Raw genomic sequence first — 18,355 nt, forward strand, 5'->3', positions numbered from 1 at the left:
GAGGTAATTAAGAATAAATTCTAAAGTATTTTCACTTTGAGCTGATTTGTTCCTCACTGATATTTGCTACGTTTTTTTAGTGTGTCAGTTTTTGTTTCCATTTAATGCTATTGAGATGATCTGAAAATTTTGTTACAAACTCAAAAATCAAACTGGAATTGTAGTACCAATGCTGGAAATGGCCATAGAACAGCCAGAGTATTTCAGATACCTCTTTAACGAGTATACCTGATGACTTCGCTGAATTTTAATTTTTGTGTGTGTTATAACATGCTCGTAATTTGTCTAAGGAATTTCTTTTCATCAGACATACTTCATAACACCTCTTACTATCCAGACCTGCAATTCCATTGTTATAGATAGTTTACATTTAGAATTTTAGAAATAAGCACTTTGAATATTAGTTATTGACGTAAAGCTGAGACCAAAAATTCAGAATACAAAGGATCTTATGTCTCTGCAATTGTGTCCCTACCAAAAACTTTTCCAGAACTTATCACAACCCTAGTCAAACTCAAATATAATGGTAATCGATGAGAATCAGAAAAAAAATTCCTCCTTATCACAGTCTTAAATGGAAAGCCCCTATTTTGAAAACTCAAAGAACTGTCGTTACTGGAAATCTGAGATTAAATCTGAAAGTGCTGGAAAAACTCAGCACCTCTAGCAGCATCTGTGTTGGGAAGATGCAGTTAACGTTTCAGGCCCAGTGACCCCTCTTCTGAACTGAAAATTGAAAAATTAACTCTACTTTTTCTTCCCACATGCTGCCAGAACTGCTGAGTTTATGCAGCAATTTCTGATTTTGACCCTTATTTGGAAGTTGTTATCTAATTTTCCCCAAGTCAGGAAACGATGTCTCAGCATTCACCCTGCCAAGCCTCCTTACATCCTCTGTTCAAATTTCTAACCTTCAGTGATTATAGCCCCAACCTGCTCAAACTTTCCTCATTTGAAATCACAGGCATTAGCCTAGTGGACCTTCTCTGAAATGTTTCCAATGTGAGAATATCCCTCCTTAAGACATCAAGACTGTACACAGCACATGCTGTATGGTCTTAACAATCTCCTGTATACAATATGCATATCTCACATAATCTTGTCCTGGGGCAAAGACTTCCATAGTTTTATTTTATCCACCTTACAATGAAGGCCAATATTCCATATGCCTTCTTAGTTGCTTGTTGCACCTGCATTCTTGCTGTTTATGCTTCACTTACAAGGAGGGGAGGCGATGGCCTAATGATATTATCACTGGAATGTTGATCCAGAGACCCAGTTAATGCTCTAAGGAAGGGTCACCGGACCCAAAATGTTAACTTTGTATTTTCCTTCGCGGAGGCTGCCAGACTTGCTGGGCTTTTCCGGCAACTTTGGTTTTGTTCCTGATTTACAGCATCTGCAGTTCTTTTGGCTTTTCTTGACCCAGTTAATGTTCTGGGGACCCAGGTTCAAATCCCACCACAGCAGATGGTGGAATTTGCATTTAATTTTTGATGCGGCACGGTGGTTCAATGGCTAGCGCTGCTGCCTGACAGTGCCAGGTTCAATTCCACTCTCAGGCAACTGTATGTGGAGTTTGCACGTTCTCCCCATGATTGTGTGGGATTCCACTGGATGCTGCAGTTTCCTCCCACAGTCCAGAGGTATGCAGGTTAGGCGTATTGGCAATATTAAATTGCCAATAGTATCCAAGGTTGTGTAAGTTAGGTGGATTTGCCATGGGAAATCCATGGTTACAGGGATAAGGTAGGGGAGTGAGTGTGGTTGTGATGCTCTTTGGGAGTCAGTGTCGACTAGTTGGACTGAAATGCCTGTTACCACACTGTGGGCATTCCATGACAGCCAGATCCCTCTGATTGCAGCATTCTTTAGTTTCTCACCATTCAAATAATATTTTGCCTTTCCCTCCTTCAATTTGTGGTGAACAATCTCGTATTTTCCAACATTGTTGGCTGGCCAACAGAAGACAGCGAGTGGTAGTAGAAGGAAAATATTCTGCCTGGAAGTCAGTGGTGAGTGGGGTTCCACAGGGCTCTGTCCTTGGGCCTCTACTGTTTGTAATTTTTATTAATGACTTGGACGAGGGAATTGAAGGATGGGTCAGCAAGTTTGCAGACGACACAAAGGTCGGAGGTGTCGTTGACAGTGTAGAGGGCTGTTGTAGGCTGCAGCGGGACATTGACAGGATGCAGAGATGGGCTGAGAGGTGGCAGATGGAGTTCAACCTGGATAAATGCGAGGTGACGCATTTTGGAAGGTCGAATTTGAAAGCTGAGTACAGGATTAAGGATAGGATTCTTGGCAGCGTGGAGGAACAGAGGGATCTTGGTGTGCAGATACATAGATCCCTTAAAATGGCCACCCAAGTGGACAGGGTTGTTAAGAAAGCATATGGTGTTTTGGCTTTCATTAACAGGGGGATTGAGTTTAAGAGTCGTGAGATCTTGTTGCAGCTCTATAAAACTTTGGTTAGACCGCACTTGGAATACTGCGTCCAGTTCTGGGCGCCCTATTATAGGAAAGATGTGGATGCTTTGGAGAGGGTTCAGAGGAGGTTTACCAGGATGCTGCCTGGACTGGAGGGCTTATCTTATGAAGAGAGGTTGACTGAGCTCGGTCTCTTTTCATTGGAGAAAAGGAGGAGGAGAGGGGACCTAATTGAGGTATACAAGATAATGAGAGGCATAGATAGAGTCGATAGCCAGAGACTATTTCCCAGGGCAGAAATGGCTAGCACGAGGGGTCATAGTTTTAAGCTGGTTGGTGGAAAGTATAGAGGGGATGTCAGAGGCAGGTTCTTTACGCAGAGAGTTGTGAGAGCATGGAATGCGTTGCCAGCAGCAGTTGTGGAAGCAAGGTCATTGGGGTCATTTAAGAGACTGCTGGACATGCATATGGTCACAGAAATTTGAGGGTGCATCCATGAGGATCAATGGTCGGCACAACATTGTGGGCTGAAGGGCCTGTTCTGTGCTGTACTGTTCTATGTTCTATGTTCTTCTATGTTCTATTATATACCATTTGCCAAAGTTCTGTTCACTCACTCAACCTGGTACATATTCCCTTTATGTCTTCTTTGTATGCCCTGTTTGTTGAGGTTTTCTCATGCAGAAGGTTTTGGGGTTCTGAGAGGCTGGTATCAGCAGAAATCCTTCTAACATTTTCTGAAGGAGTACAGAGGGAGGTGATAGCCTAGTGGTATTATCGCTGGACTCTTAATCCAGAGACCCAGATAACATTCTGGGGACCTGGGTTCAAATCTTGTAATGGAATTAGGATGAAATTTATTTTTCCAGCATAACCTTTATGGGAAGCTGGCCTCCTTCTGTGACATATGTATTTTTTCGTTTCCAGACGGGTTAGTTAGATGAACCTAAGCATAGCCAAGCTTGAATGTGACAATAGAATTGGTAAACAGATGAGCAGCAGCAACGTAGAAACAGGTCATTTTATCCACCCAGTCAAGGTAGTATCAATGAGCCTTTCAAGCCTCTTTCCATCCTTCTTCGTCTGTACCTGTGCATTATAATCCACTATGCCCCACTCATATGTTTCCACAAAAATGAATGAGCACCATCTGTCTCAACTAGTTCTGATGGTCTTGAGTTCTACATTATCACCACTCTCAGGCGAAAAGAATGTTTCACAATTTCCAACTGATTTTGTAGTGACTGTCTTATATTGATGACCCTTAGTTTTGCTGTTCCTTGGAGATATTACAGAGGTGGGCAATGCTACAGTAAGGAATAAACGGTCTTTGTGACTGAGGGGCCAAAGTTTTGGGCACTCAACTTGACGAGCATGTCACAGTGGGCACTTGATCAATCATTTCAGCCTGTGACAGTTTGGGTTGAAGCCAAGGATATAGAGTTTGTGACAGGATCATGTCTTCCTGTTGTTTAACTGAAGAAAATTGAAGTGAGTACAAAACTAGGATGTCAGACAAACAATCTGACAGCAATGAGATATGCTAAAAGCCTATAGATTGGAGCTGATTTTGGAGTGCTGAAGCAGTGGCTCTTTGTGGAAGGGAAAGTACGTGATAAAATTGACAAAGTAATACCAGGTAGAAGATTTGTTTCTTTTCCCTTTAGCTTTCACAGATGGGGAAGTGCTTGTTTAAGAATCCTAACTATGTAATTATCTTTGCTATTTTTTACCACTAATTATGCATTACATACATTTCCTAATGTCAGATGCCATTTTATATTCTTGTGTTTGGTTTTGAATAGTCTTTTTGCTATTGTTAAACAGCATCCTTTGCTTTGCAACAGCATGCTGACCCACAGAAACATGGGGGTGATTGTGATTCCCCCAAGGCAGGAGGACAGTAAATACATTTCCAAAGTTGGAGTCCCATTGTCAGAAATCGGGTTGTTCACTGTTGATTGTACACTGTTCAGCACTGTTTACAGTTCCTCTGACACCGAAGAGTCTATCTCCAAATGCAGCGAGACCTGGAAAATAACTGGGATTGGAATAACAAGTGACACTGATTTCATGCAACTGCTAGACATTGACCATCACCAACAGGAGAGAATCTAACCACCATCCCTTGAAAATCAATGGCATTGCCATCACTGAATCCACTCCTGTCATCATCCAGGGGTTACCATTGACCAGAAATTGAACTGAACTTGTATTATACATGCTGCAGCTACAACAGAAAATCAGAGATTAGAAATCTTGCAGTGAGTAACTCGCCTCCTGACTCCTGAAACCAGTCAATTATCTACAAGACACAAATCAGTATATGATGGAATACTCTCCACTTGCATGGATGACTGCAGCTGTAACAATCCTGAAAATGCTTGACACTATCCAGGATAAAGCTACCTGTTTGATTGGTACCATATTCCCAAGCATTTATTCCCTCCACCATCAATGCAGAATAGAAGCAGTGTGTATTAGATGAACTGCAGAAATTCATTATCACTTCGTAGATAAAACTTTCCAAACCTATGACCACTAATGCCTAGAAGAACAGGGGTTGCATTTACATTGGAACACCACCATTTGCAAATTTCCCTCCAAGTCACTCACCATTCTCACTTGGAAATAGAATACTATTCCTTCAGTTTCACTACGTTGAACTCCTGAAACCTCCTCCCTATTGGCATTGTGGGAATACCTACACCAAATGGACTATATTGCTTGAAGAAAGCAGCTCACCATCATCATCTTGAGGGCTTTTAGGGATGGGCAATAAATGTAGGCCTAACCAGCAAAGCCCACATCCACCGAATGAGTTTAGAAACCCTCCCAATCCACCTCCAATTTGCTCACTTTCAGTTTAAATACTGTAACTGTTGGCAGAAACGAGGGTAAGCAGCGAAACTGCTATTCAGAAGTTAATTCATAATTTGTTTTAACAAGTGTGTGTGGCTCGAATTTCAGTAGAGTTTCCCTTCTAACACTTATAGAACAGTTTTTCTGAAAATCAATTAAGTATATGTTTTGGTCTTTCTTCACAAACGATGTACTAAAATGTTGGTGAACACAGATTTTAGTAAGAGGGTGGAAATGAAGGAAGTAAGTGTTAGTAAGGAGATGGCGTGAGGAAACTGAATGGATTAAAGGCCAAAACATCACCAGGGCTCATTAATCTATAATCCAGACTACTTAAGGAAGTAGCCATAGAAATAGTGGATACAATGCTGGCCAATTTTCAAGATTCTATGGACCCTGAAATAGTTCCTATGGATTGGAAGGTAACTAATGTTACCCTACCACTTTGAAAATGGAGTAGAGAGAAAACATGAAATTATAGACGGATTAACCTGACGTCAGTAGTAGGGAAAATGCTAGAGTCCATTGTACAAGGCTTGATAGCACACTATTGAAAAATAGTGACAGGATTGGACAGAATCGGCATGAATTTATGAAAGAGGCATCATGCTTGACAAATCTACAAGAATTCTTCAAGTTGACGGGAAACAGTGAGTGACATCCAGCGACTAATGGGGTACCTCAGCGTTCAGTGCTTGTATTCCTGCTATGCACAATGTATAAATGATTTTGATGAGGGAACTGAATGTAATGTCTCCAGCTTTGCAGATGATACAAAGCCAGGTGGAAGGGTGAACTAAGAGGAGGTGCAGAGATGATTCAGTGTGATTTGGACAAGTTGAGTGAGTTGGCGGGGGGGCAGATGCACGGCCAATGAAGTTTAATCTGGATAAATGTAAGTTATCAGCTTGAATAGCAAAAACAAGAAGGCAGATTACTGTCTGAATGGTGTTAGATTGAGAAAGGGGGAGATGTATCAGACCCCAAAAATAAGCAAGATAATAAAATGTGAGGCTGGATGAACACAGCAGGCCAAGCAGCATCTCAGGAGCACAAAAGCTGACGTTTCGGGCCGAAACGTCAGCTTTTGTGCTCCTGAGATGCTGCTTGGCCTGCTGTGTTCATCCAGCCTCACATTTTATTATCTTGGAATCTCCAGCATCTGCAGTTCCCATTATCTCTCTCTCTCTACCCCCAAAAATAAGCATACAGGTGCAGCAGGCTGTCAAGAAGATAGATGGTATGTTGGCATTAGGAGATTCAAGTGCAGGAGCAGTGATGTATTGCTACAATTACAAAACGCATTGCTGAGATCGCACCTGGAGTATTGTGTGCAGTTTTGGTCTCCTCTTGTGGGGAAAGATGTTCTAGCTATTGTGGGAGTGCAAGAAAGGTTTACCAGACTGATTCATGAGATGGCAGGATGGAAACAAAAACGGGATCGGTTAGAACTATCTTCACTAGGGTTAAGAAGGAGGAAGAGGGATCTCATAGAAATGTATAAAATGTGAAATGTATAAAATATAAAATGAATAAACAGGGCTAGACGGGTTAAACACTGGAAGGATATTCCCGATGCCAGAATGTCCAGAAACAGGGATCACAATCTCAGGATACAGAAATGACAATTTAAGACAATTTAAGAGGAGCAATTTCTTCACCTATAAAGTGCTGAGCCTAAGGAATTCTCTGCTAAAGAAAGCAGTTAAGGCCAAACCATTGAAGGAGTTAGAGCTCCAGGTTAAAGGGATCAAAGGTATGGGGAGAAAGTAGGAACCAATTTGGATGATCAACCGTGATTATATTGAATGGCAGAGCAGTCTGAAAGGGCTGAATGGCCTCCTACTATTTTCTTTGCATCTCTGTAAGCTCCTTCTCCAGGATGTAATCATTACTTCTGGAGTACACTTCTACAAACAGTAGACCCTGCACCATCTTACTCAGATTTTTATTATCTTTGTGTTTGTAAGCGTAGAGCTTCACAGGCTGTTTGACTTCAGTAGGCTTCACAATTGAGACCTGACCACCCAGTTTTCCTTCAAATGATATACAGTGACATGAGATTACTCAATAATGATCAGATCTCAGTACTGTACTTCTACATCTAGGAAGGACAGAGATCCGAGAAAAGGTGGCAAAGTAACTATGGTAATTAAGGATGACATTAATCCAACAGAGAAAAATGGCCTTCTTTGCAGAGTTGAAGGTGTTGAATCAATTTGGGTGAAGGTGAGAAATAGAAATGGTGGAAAGTCACTTGTTGGAGTCGTTTATAAGGTATACGTAAAATGGTCTATACAGCTTCATATCGCATGAGAAATGTACACTTCTAATCATGGGTGAATTTAATATACATATCAATTGGATACATCTGATTGGCAGGGGTCGCATGGATGATGAGGTCATTTGTTTTATGGCATCTTTTCTTCAAGCAGCACATTTCAGATCCAACCAGATGGCAAGCAATACTAGATCTGGTTAATAAAATGTGAGGCTGGATGAACACAGCAGGCCAAGCAGCATCTCAGGAGCACAGAAGCTGACGTTTCGGGCCTAGACCCTTCATCAGAGAGGGAGATGGGGAGAGGGAACTGGAATAAATAGGGAGAGGGGGGAGGCGGACTCTGATACTAGATCTGGTAGTGTGAATTGAGACAGGATTTATTAATTAACTCATACTGAAGATCCCTTAGGTGGTAATGTGTACAATATGACTGTTTTGACATTCTGTTTGATGGAGGGAAGGATAAATCTAATGGTATTTTAAGCTTAAGTAAGGACAATTATGGAGGCGTAAAAGCAGAACTGGCTGAAGTAAACTCAGAAATTTGGGTTGAGAAAGAGGTCAGCAGTAATGCATCTTAAAGCATTTCAGTAGTCCTTTCAGAATACCTAGCAAAAATATATTCCAGTGAGACAAAAAAGGGACTGATATGCCATACATGGCTAAGTAAGGACCACAGCAATAATAAAAGAAAATGTTTGTAGTTCACAGAGTTTGCAGAAAGTCAGAAGATTGGGTACAATATAAAAAAAGCAAAGTATGACAGATAGGTTTATATACGTTATCAGGGTTTTGTTTGTAATTAATCACCAGTGACATGCTGACACTCGTTTATACTGTTTGGCATACAGGTTATCCAATCTTGTAGCTTCACCAGGTTGACACCATTTTTGTGTATGCCTGGTGCTGCCCCTGGCATACCCTTCTACACTGTTCATTGAACCAAGAGTTATTTCTTGGCTTGGTGGCAGTGATCAATTGGGGGAAATGCCAGGCCATGAGGTTTCAGATTGTGGTTGCGTACACTCACTGATGGCCCACAGAGTCTTGTGGATGCCCTGTTTTGAGTTTTTGGATCTGCTCAAAGTCTATCCAATTTAGCATGTTGGTAATGCCAGACAGCATGTAAGGCAAATCTTAAATGAACCTTTTCTCCACAAGCACCGTGCAGTGGCCACTGTACTGATTTTGTCATGGACAGACATATCTGCAGCAGACAGATTGGTGAGGATGAGGTTAAGTATGTTTTGCCCTTTTGATGATTCCCTCACCACCTGCTGCAGATTGTGTATGCTTGTGCTACCTGCCTGCATTTTTCTTAAGGCTGCCTGGTAGTCACACATTCCCTATCTGTCTTAATGCTTCTACAGTGTGACCACCTCCTTATACATGCTCACCATATAGTCCACTGCTCATGGGTGCATAACAGTGAGTCTAGATGCTCATGTCCTGAAATTCAAGAGTTCATGCTTGCGCAGCCAGTGACACCTGCAGGTATGTCTGGGCTACGTGGTATGTCCATGGCTGCACACATAGTGCAGAATGTACTTTCTACTTGTTTATTCTGGACTGCCATCCAATAACTATCAAAACTACTTGTTACCCTTTGAGTAAATATGAAATTACAATGAAAATCGAAGTAGCTGATAAAGTAAGGACTCAAACACAAACTAAGTGCCTATCTTTCACTTTAAATGTTGGAAATACTGCCAATGCTATTTACCAATCTTTCCTTGCACTCATGATATTTGTCCTCCATTTGATCTCAGTGCAAGTAGACATTTTGATCAGTGCCTTATTTCCTCTCCCATTCATCTCTCACTCTGGATTTCTTGCAACAAATCTTAATCAAAGCATCTCTTTCCATCTCTGCCCTGAGTTCCCATTTTGGCCCAAATACTCGGTTTGTCCAATATTTCCTTAAAAGACAGAGTAAGCCTGTATCCATTGGGGTTTAAAAGAATGAGAGGTGATCTTTTTGAAACATAAGATCCCGTAGGGAATTGACAGAGTGAATACTGAAATGATGTTTATTTTGTGGGAGAAACTAGATCAAGGGAACACAGTTTAAAAATAATGAGTCACCCATTTAAGACAAAGATGAAGAATATTTTCTCAGAAACAGTCATGATCTTTCACAGTAGCTTAACCAGTAAGCAGTGCCAGCAAGGGGACTGAATATTTTCAATGCAGCTGTAGATAGGTTCTTGACGAACAAGGGAGTCAAGATTTATCTAAGCTAGGTGAGAGAGTACAGTTGAGGTCATAGTCTAATAACATTGATCTTATTAAATGGCAGAGCAAGCTCCAAGGGCCAAATAACTTACTTTTGCTCCTAATTTGTATGTTTGTACATTAGCTAGGCTTATCCTGCCTATCTCAAACGACAGAGGAAAACTGTAGTGTCCTTTCTGAGAGATTAGGTAATGCAGATTGGAGATCCATCTTAACTTTGATGATCTGAAACAAATACTGCTTGCTCACAGATGCTAACTTTGATGCAAGTAGTTAATCAAAATCACTTAAACAATGTTGGTCAAACTTGCCAATAATAATGTTACATATATGGCTATTGCTGAATGATCTGATCACCAAACAAGACTTACAATATAATGATGCCTTACCTTAGACAGGTTTAATCATAAGTTGCGTGGTGGAATCAAACTGGAAGGGTGTTTTATTGTATATGTGTGTTTTAATCTCTCAGCAGATGACCTTGGTTGCTGTGTGTAAATATAAGCAGGTTGAGAAATGCTATTGTACTAAATGCAAAAATTGATTGATTTGGGTAAAAACTCTGTTGTACCAATCTGTATTCCACTGACGAAAGCAGATTTTCAGTTTACATTGTCAGTTGTTCGAACAAAAGTTATAGTTTTGTTTGGTATTTTCAATAGTCCTCAATATCAGTTTATTTGCAATTAAATTAACAGATTTTTTTCAAAACATGTTTTAATGTTAAACTAATCGGTATTATCCTGGTACTGATTTGTCAATAGGAAATCTCCTTCAGTGTGATATGTGCTGATCACTCTCTGAACTAAGTATAAATCAAAGTATTGATACTCCTAGAAGTAAGAATTTCCATCTGTCATGCCTGTGCCATCTCTATATAAACTGTCTAGTTCAGTGGCACTTTCCTTTCCCTGTTTTAAGTATGTTGTGATCAGGTGAGCACAGTGAACCGGCTTGCTTTCTTTCAATCTCCTCAGTCAGTTGCAACAAAGATTTCTAATCTTTTTATCACACACCCGTGACAGCTTATATTAATACGTAGCAGTAGTCAAACCTAAGATGTGAATTACAAGCTTTTTGTGAGTGACTAAAAGAGGAAGTGTATTACCCAACAACCCCAAGGGAAATAATAAAACATGTTATCCAACACAGACACAAGTGCAAGTTTTAAGTCTTTGAAAAGGGGAGAGTCAAATAGAAAGAAAAAGAAATGTAGCTTTAAAAGTTCTGTGTCCTTGAGTTGTTCTGGTTGAATCTGGGACTGCAGCTGTTTCATTCATACCTTGTATCTATATTCGCAGTGAAATTTGTACAATCCTAAAATTTTAAAAGAACAGATAAGACCATAAGATGGAGGAGCAGAAACAGGCTTTTCAGCCCAAAGAGTCTGCTGTGCCACTCAATAAGATTATGGCTGATCTGATAGTCCTAAACTCAACTTTACTGCCTTTTCTCCAGACTCTTGATTCCCTTACTGATTAAATATCTGTCCATCTTGCCTTTAATAAACTTGTTGACCAGCCTGTTCAGCCCTCTGTAGTTAAAAAAAATCCACAAATTCAGTACCCACGTGTTATGTGGCACTGTCACTGTGCTAAATCAGGTAGAGTTTGAACCCTGGATTAGGCATCCATGAGGCACTGTGAGCCATCAGCAACAGAAGAATTGTTTAATTGATTTTGATGCAACAAAACCTGCAACGTCATGGTCTGGCATATCCCTACTCTACCATTATCATAAAGCCAAGCCATTCCCACTGCTTTAATGAAGACTATTGGAGGGAATGGTAGGAGCTGCAGCAAGAATACCTAAAAAATAAAATGTCAAACTGCTGAAGCTGCAATCCAGGACTGCATGATAATTTAGCACAAATAGCTAGTGATAGAGTAAGTAATTCTACCACAAATAGATCAGACCTAAGTACAGCTGTCCTGCCACAGACAGTTGTGAGTGATGGTGAACAATCAAACTACTCACTAGAAGATGGAACCCAACAAGCTTCCCCATCCTGAATGATGGCGATTCCCAGCATAACAGTACAAAAGATAAGGCCAAAATATTTGCAACAGTCTTCAGCTGGATGTGCAGAGTAGATGATCAACCTCAGTCTCCTTCGTAGATCCTCAGCATCACAAATGCCAGTCTTCAGCCAATTCAATTGACTCCAAGTAATATCAAGATATGGTGGAATCACCGGACACTGCAAAGTCCATTGGCCCTGATAGCATCCTGGCAACAGTACTGAAGACATGTGTTCCTGAACTTGCACTGACCTTTTTCAAACTGTTCCAGTACAACTACAACACTGGTATCTACCCAACAATGTTGGATAGTGCCCAGTTATACCCTGTGTACAGTAGCAGGACAAATCCCACTCGACTAACTGCCACCTTGTTACTCCACTCTCGATCATCATAAAGCAATGGAAGGTGTCATTAACAGTGATATCGAGGTGCACTTATTCAGCAATAACCTGCTCATTGACTATTGGATTCCATGAGGCCCCCTCAGCTCTTGACTTCATTACAGACTTGGCCATGGATGAAAGAGCTAAATTTGGTGATGAACCCAGAGTGACTTCTCTTGATATGAAGAGTGCATTTGACCAAGTGTAATATCAAGGAGCTGTCGCAAAAAGGAGCTTTGGGAGTAAACTCTTCTCTGGTTGGATTGTACGTAGGACAAAGGACAATTATTTTGGTTATTGGACTACATTACTTGAAGAAAGCAGCTCGCTACCACCTTCCTGAAGGCAATTGAAGATCGGTAATCAACGCTGACCCAGCCAGCGCTACCCATTGTTCAGGAATTAACAAAAATAAACTTCTTTTTAAATTGATTTTGGAGTACAGATTGTTTCCAAATACATATTTTGATGTGTGAGAACAGTATACAAATAGAAATAGGAAAATCTTGTGCAGACTACTTAAAAGAAAACTTTCATTTTATTTCAAATTAATGTGAAGCACAGCTTTTCATTATGGTTCAAGGTTCAGGCAAAGGTGGTTAAATCAGCTAAAATCACTTTTCCTAATGTGATCTGCTTACAGATAATAACCCAATTTGTCTTGTCCTTGATGGTCTAACTTTGGCAATTGCTTAGAAACGATCATTTGGGAAGCATTAAGACTTTCTCGTTACCAGGATACCATGCTGCCTACTGTCATTTTATCAGTTACCAGTTTGCTTAAAAACTAAGTGTAACCACGATTTCAATAGAAAAAAAATGATTGTTTAGATCAAATGGATTCATTTGACAATGGAAAGTGATTAAAAGACTGACTGAGCCCCTGAAAATTAACTGAGTTTTGCATTATTGGCAACGTGAATGTTACTAGGAAAAATTATTTTTCAAAATATTACTCCATAACTTACAGTTTGCAAACAGACTCTTAAAGAAATTAATAGTGTGTGCCTAACTATGCCAAGTGTGCATTTCTTGTGTCACACTTTGTTGATATTACATAGTATTAACAGCACAAAAAGATATATTTGACCCAACTGGTCTATATAGTTTTTACTCCTGTTGAGTCTTCTTCCCACCCTGCTTAATCACTCACATACTTACTTGGTTTTGTCTTAAATAATTCATGCTGTTCACTTCAAAAGTTGAAGTGAACTTTCTAGTTATGCTGGTTGATGCAGAAGATTTTTTTTTCCCCTGAATTCTTTTTTCATGACTTACTTATATTAGTTTTGTGCTCTCTACAAATTATGTCTACCTTGTCAAATCCCTTTATGATCATATGACCTGCCTTAGATCACCCTTCAACTCTCTTTTCGATAATGAAACAGCATATCCTTCAACTCAGCATGAATAGCACCATAGGACATCAGAAGATCTGAAATAAGTAATGGGTGCCGAAGTGGTTAGAAGCCAGCAATCTCTTTCTTGAATCTAATGACCAAGCCAGATTTTGGAAATATCAAATTTATCAAAACAGATCTATGCCTATATGCTCTCTGATGATACCAGATGTCATGTAGATGTTGGGATCTAAAGTGGTGCAAATAGTTAATGTTTGATGCCCATGCTGAAGAATTAAAATTGATGTGCTACGAAGTAGTGGTCCACAGTTAGGTACTGGGAGTAAAGCAGTCATATATTGGAAATTCATTTTGCTCATCCATTGTACAACGTGTGCTGTGAGAATTTCAGTAGAACAAAATCATTATAATAAGATACAATGAAAAATATCTTAATGCTCCTTACTTGTATGTTTCTTCTGAGATTTAACTAATGAGAAACCTAGAGCAGAAAAATCTATTTATTGCGCTGAGTCTGTTCTTGCTCATCAAATGACTTTTATAGGGCATAAAAACTGTTGACATTCAATAACCATGCAGTCGTCATCTCTTCCGCTTCAATTTTGGATTCAATTTTGAACAGAAACTGTTGATAAAGTGTCCATTTATTCTTTGAACTAAACATAATCTTTTGTTGTATTTTATCTACAGTAGCGCACAACTGATATTCCTGAAGTGTGATTGCTGCCCACTCCAGGTTATTCTTTTTAATGGTGGGTCCGTGGAAGTGGTTTAAATTGTTTGTTTTCCTTTTCTGCTGATAGTGTTAAGTATTAGCAAATTGGTTACCTTAGCTGAAAGTCAAAATACACAGAACAGGAACAAGGAAAAAAATCACGTCTACAAATTCCTGTTTTTAAAAATGTGATGTGGCATGCAATGATCTGAAGACGATAATTTTAGCATTGACATCCTGATAATTATATTGTTTGATGGTTATACAGTTAAACCTCAGTTGTTTTTGTGAGATAGGCAATACCCACTGAGTATAATGGAAATTGTCAGGTTTTTAGTATTCAAGGTTTGCCTCTATTCCTGCTGGTCTCTTTGTTTTAATTCAATTTTCAAACTAGTTAACTGTTTTTAAACCACGAAGATGAAATAATTTTAACAGCGTTAGAATTGATGGATTACATCTGCTATACAATACTGAGTAACTGTTGGCTCAGCGCAACAGATTGAGTTTAAGTTGACACATGATAGCCCCATAACCAAATCTGGATACCTGCTGGTCCCCTGATCTGATTCTGACTTACAGGAAATCTTTCAAGAAACTGGGAATGTGAATAATGAGGATAACAAGGGTTATGATATATACCTCTCAAGTGCAGTTTTTGTTTTCTGATCTCATTGACATTATTTCTAGTAGCAATTAATTTTCTCTTTCCCTCTTTAATAGCATCAAATTTGTGTAGTGTATGAAATGAGAACTTAACAAAAAGTTTACATTTCTACACTTCCAATATCCTAATAATTAACAATAGATCTTGTTCATTGGTTTCTCGATCCACATATAGAAAGGTATTGAGAGTTTCTAGTCACTTTGTTAAGACAGTTAGATATTTCGTACTAATGGAAGAATTCTTTTAATTGAATGAAAGTTCATGTAAGAATAATGAGTATTTGACAATAGAACATTGCCAAAAGTGTTTCTAGATGCAAGCTGCCCAAAGCTTACCTGTTATTTAGCTCTTTAGCCAGCTTGCTTGTAAGTATGTTTTGTTATACAGGTACATTCGGTCTACTAGATGGAAATTTATACTGTGCATCTTGAAACGTTAGTGATGAACTTATCAATTATTAACATTGAAAATTAAACCTGTAGTTTGCTGTGAATTTTCACCAAATATTACATTATTAAATAAAATATTAGTTTGAAATTTTGGAACTGACAACTGCCGCTGTCAAGTCAATCTTTGTTAATTTGTACTTCACCACTCTACAATTTTTTTTATGTTTGTGCTCAGTTGCAAATTGATTTTCTTGATGATTACAGTTGTGGGGCAGAAAGCAGCAGAAACATTTTTGGAAAGGTTATTTTTGTTAAAACTACAAATTTTCAGCAAGAGCTCAGGTGACTAGGACTTTGATCAGGTGTGCTTGCTGTGGCAGTTCATTAACGATATGTTAATTAATCTATGATTTAGCACAGAAATGCTGTGGTGGTTTCATCACTTAAGTTGCTTCATTAAATCATTAATTTTCTAGGAGGTAAGTGAGCCTGACATAATTAAGGCATCCTTGTCTCTGCAGAATATCCCTTTCATATTGTGTCAGGTCACAGAGGTAGTGAATGGAAGAGAATGACTGTAATCTCCAAGGGCACATTTTATTTATACAACTGTGCTGTGAACTTAATTTATTAGTTCAATTTTGCTTTTCACTTAAGCAGTTTAGAGTGGAATTAAGGTTTTGTTTCAGCTTCAGACTACTGCTTTTAACTAGAGCCAGTGCACCAGTTCACATTTAACATATCAATTGGAGGGCAAAAAACATGTTTTCTCATGGTTTACTCAAAACCTAAGGCATTCGTCTTTCTACAGATATTCTACACAGAGGCTAAATGTTACAAAAAACCATATTTTTTTAAAGTTCCTCTTTTGTGCTGATTTGTTTGAATAGATTCACATCAAGTCACCGCAACGCATTCCATTTTCATTTGCATCTAATGACGTAGTCATTTTTCATGTATGATCATAGCCCAAGCAAAATATTATTGCACATATCATACACTTACTAAACCTCAGCTGTGTTGGTATTTAGCTTAATGTTTCTCAATGAGGGAAAAGCAAATTTATTTATACTAATTCAGATTAGATTTTACTTGGTGAACAGTATAAGAATATTTTTGTTTTTTTTAATCAAGGAAGTGCAGTTTTGTTATGTATTTCAGGACCCCTTTTCAAAATAAAATGTTTAAAATTATCAATTGAGTGCAGAAGTTTTTTTAATTGATTTACTTTTCGCACCTCTTTTTTTCACAGTAATATGAACTTTGGTTATGTCAGGCTGCTTAAATCCATACAAAGAGTCATCCGTGAGGAAGGATTTGATGGAGTCTGTCCCCAGGTATGGTGCACAAGCCCTCAGTGTCTTATGTAATCAAGTAACTAATGTTGTTTTCATAGGGCTCTCCAGGGTGCAGCCGGAAGGGCTTGGAATAATCAACAATGAACAAGCTGTTTCTAAGCACGGATGAAGTAAACAAGCATTGCAAAGACAGCGTATGGGTCATATGTTAATATGCATTTGCCTCACGTTTTGAGCTTTCCTCAACTCAATTGGGTACAAGCATTGATGTGCATAAGCAGTGTGCTCTGGCATCATTAGTCACTGAGCACCTAAAAAGGAGCTGTCCAGTCGAGAAAGTGGCTTAGCTCAAATCCACATTAAGCCACATTAAACTTTTCATGTTGATGTTGCAATGAAAATATCTCTGTTGTAAAACTTATAGCCTTGAGGATATGTGACGAGAAACCAAGAAAAGATCATCTAATTAGAGTTTTAAGGAGCTTGTGCAGTCAACTTTGCAATGGTGTTAACGAAGTTAACTAAGGCTGGTGTCGTGTCAAAGTGAAAAAATCCTTGATAGCAACTTTTGGTATTCATATTACTTATATGTCAATTTAGCTTGTTATTGCTCAGCTACAATCTCTACTGAGATTTCGACGCAGATCTGGACAGGCTGTCTTTCCCTGTGGAGGCAAAACCCCTTTGGAGAAGTAAATTGGTCCCTGACAGGCACCTCTCCCCTTCCCAGTGGTAACCATGGCAATAGACATGTCATAACAGTTCCCACAGTACAGTGTGCCTAGCTGCTTCTGCTGCAAGATGACATGCCTTCTAAAACAGGAAATCTTATAGAAAGCAACAGCATATTTGGTGAAATGTCACACATACACCTTAAGAGCCTTTCAACTAAGTCACTTCTAACTGAAAGGACTTTTGCAATAAGGTTTTTTTTTAACTTGATATTTTTGCTGTAAATCTTTACACATTGTCTTCAATTGACCCTAACCTTGCTGTGCTATTCTACAATGTATTATGTTTCTTTGTCACAACTCATTGCTTATGATCAAAAATAAAAATTTGCACGTTACTTTTTCTGTGTCTAAGCAACAAGTTTCTCCCTGAAAGTGAAAGTGTGGAATTAACTACCCATTTTGCTAGCATGAATAAGCTGTGATACCACAGGCAGCTTTTGTTAACAGAATCTTGGCCCAAATCAGCTGGAAGCCGAGCATGCGCTGATCCTTTCTTGGCACTTTGCTAGCAGCTATGTAGCCTTTGCAAAAATGTAGCACTTATTAAGGTCCTACTGGTATCTTTCCCTGTTGATATGCCATGGAAACAAGCTGCTTTATGAGCTGTTGGGCAGCTGGAAAGCAAGTCCAGACAGAAATTCAGAGTCTTGTCACCTGTCCAATATCTGTTATAGCTCTATAAAATAAAACGAAAGACCTGCGAATGCTGGAAATCAGAAACATAAACAGAAATTGCTGGAAACGCTCAGCAGGTTTGGCAGCATCTGTGGACAGAAATTAGGGTTAATATTTCGTATCCAGTCACCCTTTCTCAGTAGTAGGAAGAACAGGGTGGAGGAAGGGTGACTGGACCCGAAATATTAACTCTGATTTTTCTCCACAGACGCTGTCAGACCTGCTGAGCTTTTCCAGCAATTTCTATTTTCGTTTCTGTTATAGCTCTCTTAAGTTAGTACGTGAAGTGTGGAAAGGG

At 39.2% G+C, this 18,355-nt stretch overlaps 1 protein-coding gene across 7 annotated transcripts in view; it reads left to right on the forward strand.

The window, feature by feature from the left end:
• elp4 (elongator acetyltransferase complex subunit 4) overlaps window positions 1-18,355 on the forward strand; it is a 257,514-nt gene that overhangs the window by 82,979 nt on the left and 156,180 nt on the right. For all 7 annotated transcript variants that reach the window (XR_007248965.2, XR_009446851.1, XM_048545052.2 and 4 more), the window contains one exon: window positions 16,603-16,687. Coding sequence is in view for 5 of the 7 variants with exons in the window: in XM_048545052.2 (XP_048401009.1) it covers window positions 16,603-16,687 (85 nt within the window). In the remaining 2 variants the exon portion in view is untranslated. The remainder of the gene's footprint in view (window positions 1-16,602; window positions 16,688-18,355) is intronic.

The sequence above is a fragment of the Stegostoma tigrinum genome, chromosome 17 (assembly GCF_030684315.1).
Source record: "Stegostoma tigrinum isolate sSteTig4 chromosome 17, sSteTig4.hap1, whole genome shotgun sequence".
NCBI lineage: Eukaryota > Metazoa > Chordata > Chondrichthyes > Orectolobiformes > Stegostomatidae > Stegostoma > Stegostoma tigrinum.